This window comes from Protopterus annectens, chromosome 7.part0 (assembly GCF_019279795.1).
Source record: "Protopterus annectens isolate FY-2018-M chromosome 7.part0, PAN1.0, whole genome shotgun sequence".
Taxonomy (NCBI): Eukaryota; Metazoa; Chordata; order Ceratodontiformes; family Protopteridae; genus Protopterus; species Protopterus annectens.
Window position 1 is genome coordinate 86,517,970 of NC_056739.1, and position 10,000 is coordinate 86,527,969.

At 39.7% G+C, this 10,000-nt stretch overlaps 1 protein-coding gene across 6 annotated transcripts in view; it reads left to right on the plus strand.

Annotated features, from left to right (window-relative positions):
• PPP1R12B (protein phosphatase 1 regulatory subunit 12B) overlaps positions 1–10,000 on the plus strand; it is a 1,629,528-nt gene that overhangs the window by 579,156 nt on the left and 1,040,372 nt on the right. For all 6 annotated transcript variants that reach the window (XM_044076504.1, XM_044076507.1, XM_044076505.1 and 3 more), the window contains exon 5: positions 6,460–6,587. In XM_044076504.1, the coding sequence (XP_043932439.1) occupies positions 6,460–6,587 (128 nt within the window). The remainder of the gene's footprint in view (positions 1–6,459; positions 6,588–10,000) is intronic.

Genomic DNA, 10,000 nt, shown 5'->3' on the forward strand with positions numbered 1-10,000 from the left:
TGTGGATATCTAGGGTAATTAGCTTATGGTCGGATCGGACCAATGAGGCATTGACTTCAGGTGTGGAACACCGGTCAGTCATATTGGTAATGACTAGATCTAGGATATTGTTGCCCCTGGTGGGGGTGTGGATAAGTTGATCCAGGGCATTGGAGTTTATGAATTCCAGAAAGCGTTGAGTGAAGGAGTTGGTACATGAGTAGTTTTCCCAGTTAATGGTGGGGTAGTTGAAATCGCCCATTATTAGGGTGTTTAGTTGAACCCTAATATTTTCCAGTACATTAAGAAAAGAGGAGTGGGAATCTTGGGTCATAGTGGGTGATCTGTAGCAAGCTACAATTTGGTTGCAGTTTTGCCCAGAGTTAGTTGCACTTGGATAACCTCGGCTGCATTATGCTGAGCAAACTAGCCTGGAGGTGTGGATATCCTTAATGAATATGGATACACCTCCGCCTTTGGTGTTCCGGTCCAGGTTACATGGCCGAAAAGTGTGGTACGAGTTATAGCCTGGTAGTGCAGGGGTGCTCTCTGGAGCCTTGAACTAGGTCTCAGTCACTGCGCAGATATCGATGCTCTCCATTTTAAGGAGTGCCTCGAGTGAGTGCATTTTGAGATTTAGACTTCTGGCATTGAGTAGCATCACCCTCAGTTTTTGCTTGCATGTTCCTGTTATGGTGGTGAATTTGTCATTTGAACCTTGCCTAAAAAAGGCACTATAGGGGCAGCAAGAACCTTAGCCAGTATCCAGAATCCCAGGGGTGACAGGTGCAGGCCATCTCTGGCAAAGCATTGTGGTCTGTCGACCATGTCATCCCAGGCAGACAGATAATGGATCCCTTTAGAATGGCACCAGAAGCTTAGTCAATTGTTGAAGTCAATCATTTTTTCCTTGTACTGCGGCATCATTCTGAGTGATGGCAGAATGCTACTCAGGGCTAGGGTCATACCTGCCTGGGCTACAAGACTGGAGAGCTCTTCCATGTCTCTTTTCATGTAGTCCAGGGAGGTACGTCTCAGGTCGTTCACACCAACATGGACAATGACAGAGTCATATTTGTACTTGTTGTGGAGTGACCTGAGCGCGTGGGTTATGTGATGGATCCTGGCACCCGACAGACAGCTGACAGTAACATTCTCCTTGTTTAGCCTGGTGAGTAGGACATCAGTGTGCCTGACTATAGAGTCGCCTATGACTAGTGTGTTGGGTACGTTGTTTTGCCTTATTGGCTGTGGTTGAGTGGCATACTGAGTCTGCGGGCTATGTGTCATTTGGGTTGTGTTGGGGGGGGTGGAGGTTGCTTGCATTTCTGCTTTGGAGGTCTCTGTTGCTTGAGCAGATTATTTTTGATACTCTCTGCAAATATTTTTGTGTTTCTGTGTGTGGATTTTGGTGGTGTAGATTTAGTGAGACTATGTGATGAGTGTGGTGTGGTGCAAGTGTTTACCTTCTCCTCTTGATTGTCAAATTCAGTCTTGGTTGGATAGAGCTTTACCTCCAGTTTGACTAGATAAGTGCATCTCTCACAGGTTGTAGTGCTGGGTGGTAGGAGGAGAGGGTTGTCTGTGTACATGAGGTAATTTCTACATTGCCCCAAGATGCCCAGATTCATCAGATAGACAGGAGAGAACACTGGGAGCTGACCCTTGGACATGCCTGAATAAAAAAACTATTTTCCTCTAGATAAGTGAGGAAAGTGAGTACAAGAGCTGTTTTTCTCTAAGCAAGTGAGGACAGTAAGTACCAAAGCTGTTTTCCTCTAGGTAATGAGGAAGGTTGTGTGCTGTAGTAATTAATAGGTTATTTAGTGCTTACAAGTTCTGAACAAGTGCTGATCACAAATAGGAAAATTCAAGTGCTAAAAGTAAGAATGTGTATCTGGACTAAACTAGGTACAGGAAAGGGGGGAAACATGTGCAAATGTGGGCTTTTAAATCAGAAAGTTGAGAGAGATGGAAAAACTGCCCAAACAGCCAATAACTACAATTTCTGGGCCAGAACCACTCCTTATGTGGTAGATAGGTTACCTAGTGCATATCGATTAAGCAAAAATCATCGCCTCCTATTTAAGTCAGGTCTAAGAGGAATACCAGAGTTTAAACCTGGAAACTTATGTGCTTGTAAGGATACAATCCATTTTACCTCAAGTATTTCCACTTGATTATTAATATCACCCCTTCTGTTACTGAGTGGAACAAGTTGTAAAACCCTAAAATAAAAAACATTATGTCCTGATAAATTTGCATGAATAGCTAGAGCATTGGTGAGAGTTTTATTACAAATACTGCCTAAATGCTCTAGTATGCATTCTCTTAGCTGGCATGTAGTCTTTCCTACATAAAAACATTCACACGTACAACATGTTGTTAAATAAAATAGGTTATTGCTCCTACAAGTCGCCATAACCTTAGGTGAGAAAATATGTCCGGTCACTGGATGAATAAATTGAGCATCTAGGGGAATGGAAGAACAGGCTTTACAATTATTACATGGAAAAGTGCCCCTTCTCATTGCTAGCTCAGAGACAGGGATTTTAAAACTATAACATAATAACCTTTTCATATTCATATTATTCCTGAAAATAAAGCCATGACGCTCACCAACAATGTTCCCTACTTTGCTGTCAGCTAGTAAAATGGGCCAATTCCTTTTAATAACATCACAAAATTGGTGTATGGTACTAGAAAAGGTGAAAAGTACATTAGGTCTACTGACCCAACAGAGTGATTGGGTTGAATATATCGATACACATCAGAAAAATACGGAGCTCTCTATTGTTCCTCTGTAAAGTTACGTCAGAGTGTATATGATCTACCTGTCTCCCTGGTAGCCTCTGTTCAAAGACGCCTTACAGAGATACCCAATTGTCTCATCATATTATCATGGTTTACCTTTACACGTGCATAATGCACATGTGTGAAATACAAAAGTCCGAAAGAACTTTTTCAAGTTTTCGGAAGGCCGAAAACAAAATGCATTGAATGTGCAATGAGAGAATGCACAGTAACGTTCGCTCATTGCAGATTCAGCATTTTTGGTGCGAGGTGCAGTATAGTGGGGATAGGGAAGTGGACCCTTTCCCCACTGTAGTGCGAGCTTGGAGTTAGAATAATAAAGTAGGGGGGTGTGGGGGGTGCAGGGGGGTGCAGCATTATGCTTTGTCTTTGAATTGAAGTTCGAAAATCAGCGAATCTGGTTTTCGATTTGCTGATTTTCGAACTTCTGTGCAGATCGGACTGACAATTTTCATCATTCTGGTTCGCACAAAGGGCCGTTCGTTAAGTTGATTTTCAACCTTTTAAAGGTAAACCATTATCATTTGTACAAAGACGGGATACCCTTAAAGACTGGCCCTTGACTATATTTGGAAAAATATGGGAGAGGTGCATGCTTGAACGATGCAATGCACTGTTTTTCCAACAGGGTTTCCTATAAAACTTTGTTTCCAAGCCACCTTATGCGTTCTTTTACGAAGTAACATCCAAAAAATCAATGGTGGTCAAAGAATAGTTCACAGTAAACTTCAAAAACACAGAAGTGACTTCTAAAGAGGAAACAAATTCAAAGAGTTTATCGACTCCGTCCACAAATCTCACATAATGTTTAATAAACTTATTAAAAGGGTTGTTATTAAAAACATGGTCATCCTCCCATTGCACCAACACCAAGTTGGCATAACTGTTGAAACAAGGGGTTCCCATGGCCACTCCTAATTCCTGCAAATAATATTGATTTTCAAACAAAAATATATTATTATTCAGAATTAAATCTAACAGTGTACATATTAAAGTAATTAAACTGCGACCATAACCAGTACAGTGAGCCAAAAAAATCCTGATGGAATCAACCCCTTCAGAATTAAGAATCACTGAAAACAAAGTTTTAATGTGTAAAGTAACTAACACAACATCTGAAAGATCTGATCCATCAACTGAATTAAACAAATTAGAAAGAAAATGCTGAGTGTCCCTGAGAACCAAAGTGACTTTCAACAACAAAGGCTTTAATTTATCCTCCACAAAAGCAGAGAGGGGCTCAGTTATTCACCCTCACCCTGAAACAATCGGGCACATCGGTGGACATTTTAAACTTTTGTGGACTTTTGGCAAGCCATGCATTATAGGAATCAATGGATGTTCGACCATGAAAAATTCATAAGTGTTAATATCAATAAGGCCACACATACATAAATCATACAGGTCAGTACGTACAAAAATACATCTGTCTACATCTCTAGGACTAATACATCAATATGTACAAGAATCAGCAAGTATAGTAGTCATCCATACCAGATAGTCATACCTATTTAAAATGTCCACAGCCCCTCCTTTATCAGCAGGTTGTATATTGAAGCTTCGGCCTGCAGCTGCTGCAGTACCTCCTTTTCAGCAGTAGTAAGATTGTAAAACTGATACTTAGCAGAGTCAAACATATTAAAAATATCTGATTCACATCTGATTCACATACTTTAACAAAGGCTTCTAGGGCTGGAGATAAAGATGGATTATAGGAACTACATCTACGATAGCATTTAATATTAGACCCCACAGTAGAGGCACTCACCTCCCCAGACATACAATGCAGCATGACATTTCTTGGAAAGAGTCTATTACTGACAATAAGATCCTTGATATTCTACTTCTAAACTGGTACAAAGCTCAGACCTTTATTTAGAAGAGAACTTTGTGCCACTGACAATGTAAAATCAGATAAATTATTAACTAGCCCATCCATAGAAGACTCTAAAACTTGCGTCTTGCCACTGAACTGTTCTCTTTTGAAGCCTTCTGCTTCCGACTGTCTCTGTGCATCGAGTGCCCTCCTGACTGGAAAGTGTAATTTCATTGGTAAAGATAGAGCCATAAAAGGATTCATAGAAAAAGAAGGAAACACTCTATTGTTAGTAAATGAATCTCTAATTTTACTGTGAGCTCCCAACTTATTGGATTCTGTTTGTGCACTTGGACTAGGTATTCCACTAGCACTGATATCACTAGCTAAAGAGCCTTTTGCTTTTGAAATAGCCACTGAATTAACGGTCTTCAATTGAGTGTTCAAAAGGGACGTGTCATTTTCATTCACAGTTATGGGACAAGTGGTGGTTTCCACTGCAGACGTAGCAGAGACATTATTTCTTGGCCAAACAAATATATGTCCTTTGACAAAGTCTGAATAATCCCTTAACAGTTTCTTATGTTTCTGTTGTTGCAGCCTCATAGCTGGCATTAGGCATAGGCCAACTAGGTGGCCGCCGAGGGCACCACTCTAGTAGGGGTGCTTTTCCAGTATTTATTTGGTGTAGGTAGACCAGGATGGGGCGACTGAATGGTGTGGTTAGGGGGTGCCATGGAGGCCTTTTACCTAGGGCACCAATTGACCTAAGGGCACTCGTGTGAAGCCTAACCTCATAGGTTGAAATCTCAGCACAAACATTGTCCAGTTTAAGCATGTACCCATCACCAGGGAAGTTAGACCTCAAATCATGCAGAATCTGTTCTGTTTCTACATGGATTGACATCTCCAAAGGAATATAGTGCTGAGCTAAAAGTTTAGGATAACTAAAACTTAGTTCAAGATTGAGCCGCTGCCACTGAGATAGCAAATCAGGCTCAGTAGCTGCTTGTGTCGGCATTTTTAGTATCTGTAAACCCCTCGGCACAATCTTATACTCAAGACAGGCTTCAAAATGAAACCTCTGCCATTCATACCATTTCAATTTATAAATCAAATTTTCCAGTTGTTTCAAAGAAGCCAAAAAGTCACATATACCATCAGGTTCTGTGTTGGTATCAGTCTTTTGCGCTCACAGAGTAAGTCCCAATAAAGGATTAGATTGGTTTCGTACGTACTTCATGTATTTGTCCATACCATCAGCAGTAACTGCCTTCGTTGTAGAAGCAGATGAATTCAAAACTCCCTCTCTCAAAGCCAGGGACTCAGCCATGTGTAGTGGTTCACTATACAACAATGGTATAATTGTTTTATTGATAATTGTTGTCGATTGGTCACAACCTCTTTTATATTCAATGTGTCTTGTGTTGATTTTATTCTTGTATTTGGATCTGATGAAGTGGTAACCCTACAAAAGCGCTAATCCTTGTCAATAAGTCTTTTATTGTTTATATTTCTGGTGGCTGTGTTGGTGTGCTATCATTTTCTTTTTATCTACTGAACTGGAACTGACAAATCTAAGTGTGTTATGAGAAATGACATTGATTTATGTCTGCACGTCTTGGACAGAATTAGATAGCAGATTTAAAGAAATGCTGTAATGTAGGACGTGTATTGTGTTATCTGCATAAAGATATCCTGTTTAGTTGTACATGCCATTTATGAATGTCCTAACATTTCCAGGTTGAATATAGTGTGCTTCCTTTACATTGTAAGTAAAACATTATGCTTTGTCAAGAAGTAGACTGAAAAATTACTTGTAGCTAACTGTCATCTTTTCTGGTTTGGAGATGGTGAGAGGAAACCCCCAGAGGATGACACAAACCACAGTATTCCTGCTGGAAAATTCAGCCAGGAGAGGCAAATGTCGAAAGAGAGCATCAGAGATTATGAGAGTTTCCTACCTTGCACTACTGAGGTTAGTCATTTATACATTGCTCAAAACTACACACTCAAAAATTCTAGTGTATGTCTTTCATCTTGTTTAGAGAAGATTAAACATATAAAATGAAGGTTTTCTAGTAACATTATTACACATTTCATTTCTCCTCTTCCTGGTAAGGCTGTTGGAAAAGAAGGTGACACTTACAGTGACATACCTCTACTATTCAAGCTGAACTTTTTGGAGTATTTTTTGGGCACGTGCAGTGTGTGTGTGTTTGTACTATCTGGGCACACAAAGCATTTATTCCAGCTATTTATAAGAAACAATAACCATGCTACTGTTTAGTAAAGATGTGGGCTGCAGTCGCTGCAGCTGTTGTGCAATGGTTTGCAAGCCAGTTGTTTGGAAAGCAGGCTGTTAAACTAGCTTGGCATTTATGGGAAGAGCAAACAAATAATTTGTTAGCTATCAGTAACAGAACATCCAATAACATGCTAGCTTTTTGGATGAGAACTGCTTAGAAACTGGAGCAGTCTTCTCTCCAGTGACTTATTCCTGAGTACTATATTATTATGCTGTTTTATATATACCTAAGGTAGGGGTACTCTTCTTAAAGCATTTTTTGTTTTGGATAATGTACTGCAAGGTGGTTAATTTCTATGAAGTTTAAGATCATTACCACATTAAAGATTGATATTGTATACTGAAGTGCCTGTTAAATTTGCTTGACTCCAAATGCATTGTAACCTTATAATTAAATGCTGCTAGTAAAGGGGGCATCAGGGGTGAGTGCATGTAAAGGATGTAGGTGGGGGTTGGCATTACATTACTGCACACTGCTTGGTATTCATCTTTTCTCCCAGATGTGACTGAGTGAGTGTCATTCAGAGAAATCTTTTAGGCATTCCATAAGGTAACTGTAGAGTTACTGACCAAGATTCAGAAATGAGAGGCCTCTAGCATACGACAATATGTAGACAGAAGTAAGTTGTTTTTCAGTAATCATGAGCAAGTGCACCCCACAGCACCCCTGCAAATGCAGAAGATTTTATTTATTTATTTTTAATTGGACATTTGTTGACTGCTTATACCCGACTGAGCATGAGCCCTTTTTCACTTGAGGCCTGGGGAGAAAAGCTCCAAAACAGAACACATTGAAGATACAAATAATGTTTAAGACTGTACAAAGCTTTGAAAACAGTCATTAATCTAAATACAGAAGTAGCTATATATGGAAACTAAAATTCTATGTAAAGTACAATTTAGATAAATCAGCAGGCAATGTGGTTAATGAGTACAAACAATAACAATGGTAGTTACTGTAGTAGATAGAAGAACAGGTACACAAGGTCAGGGATATATAAATAAGAGAAAAGGAACATCCCAGTGGAGTAGCCTTGAGCAGGTCATAGACAGAACAGAGAGGACATGGGTAAGGAAAGGTAAACTAAGAGTAATGAGAGAAAAGAGTTAGGTTGGGTTTTGGCACTGGCAGATCCAGGAGTTCAGTACATTTTATTTTAGAGCTTTTTTGAATTTGTGAGCATTGGCTATTGTTCTGATGGACAGGGGTAGTTTGTTCCAAGTTAGGGCAATTGATTAACTACAGAGACGTTGAACAGTTGTTCTTTTTGGCCTTGTAGATTTCCAAGTGAGAGATGAGGGAGGAGATGCCATGTCAGGTGTTTGTTTAGGATTGAGTGACTGATGAGCAGTTGAGGTAGTAGGAGCTGGCGGGGGAATTCTAGCCAGTTTAGAGATTTGAGAGAGAGGCAGTGGTGGGAGTTGTAGGGCTGGTTAGTAGTGAACCTAGCTACTTTATTGTAAGTGAATTCAGGCTTAGTTTTTGGAGAGGATTGTAGGTTAGTTAAGATCTGCAAGGCATAAAGAAGACTAGGAAGAAGGTAGGAATAGGCTAGGAACAATCTAGCACCTTTGGTGAGGAATGTTTTATTTCTATGTAGCAAACTAAGTTTTTGGTGTGTCTTTTTATGCAATAATGGACTTTTAGGTAAAATTTGAATTGATCATCAATGATCGCACCCAGGAGCTTTATATGTGTTTTAACATTAATGACAGTGGTGTTTAGATATGTGATAGAAAACGTAGATTTAAGATGAGTGAGGGATTTTGGGAGGAATAGGAGAATTTTTTTTTTAGATTGATTATGAGCTGATTATTGGTAAGCCAATTTTCGACAGAGTTGAAAGAGTTTTGGGTTAAGCTGTGAAGATCAGAGAGATTTTCAGAAATGGAGATGATTGTGGAATCATCTGCATATTGTATTACAGAAGAGTGAGAACAGGAGGTGTAGAGGCAATTTGTAAAGAAGTTAAATAGTAAAGAACCTAGACTGGAGCCTCCCATCTTCATGGCGAGAGAGGGAAAGAAGGAAGAGAGCCATTTTACGGACTGCTGTTTGTTAGTGAGGTAGCTAGAGAAACATGAAATAGTAGGATTGTAGAGACTAAGTTCAATCTGGAAAGGAGCTTGGGGTGAAAGACAGTATTGAATGCTTTAGAGAGATTTAGAAAGAGACAGGAAACAAGTTTATTATTGTCTCTGGGTTGAGAGATAGTTTATGTGAAGGAAATTTGGGTAGTAGATGTGCTGTGGTTAGGATAGAATCCATGTTGGGTGGTAGTCAGTAGATAGATTTGTTTGAAGAAGATAGCCCATGAGCAGCTTGTGTATTGTGAAATTACAGCATGTAAGTAGTACACAATGCAAAAATACCCTGAAAGGATATATTTGACAAGTGAGTGAAGTCTTGGAGTACAGGTTGAGAGGCAAAAAGGCATAATGGAAAGATGTTTGATATGCTGTATATGGCAGTTCAGTTTGCCTTATGGGAGATGCAACAAAACCTTGGCCAAGATGTAGAACAGCTTGTAAGGCAGTGCGCCATTTGGCAGTACCAAATGATGTCCAGTTATGAGTTCAGATTGCAGTGAGCTGAACTACCACTGAAAAGACTGATGACTTTTAACGTGCCATTACATACACATATTTTGTATGTGCATGTGTGTGTGTGTGTGTGTGTGTGTGTGTGTGTGTGTGTGTGTGTGTGTACATATACACACACACACACACACACACATATATATATATATATATATATATATATATATATATATATATATATATATATGGGTCTAGGACTATTCACTGAAAGCACATTTCACTGAAAGTCAAATGACTATGCACAAATCACTGAAAGCACAATTCACTGAAAACTCAATTCACTGAAACACATTTAATTGAAAGTTATATATGACCTTTTCCGCACTGCAGTGCAACCCTGGAGTTAGTATATATAGTAAGGGGGTGTGTGGGGGAACCGCCGCCCACATTGTGTGTGTGTGTGTGTGTGTGTGTGTGTGTGTGTGTGTGTGTGTGTGTGTGTGTGTGTGTGTGTGTGTGTATATGTACATGCATGTGTGTGT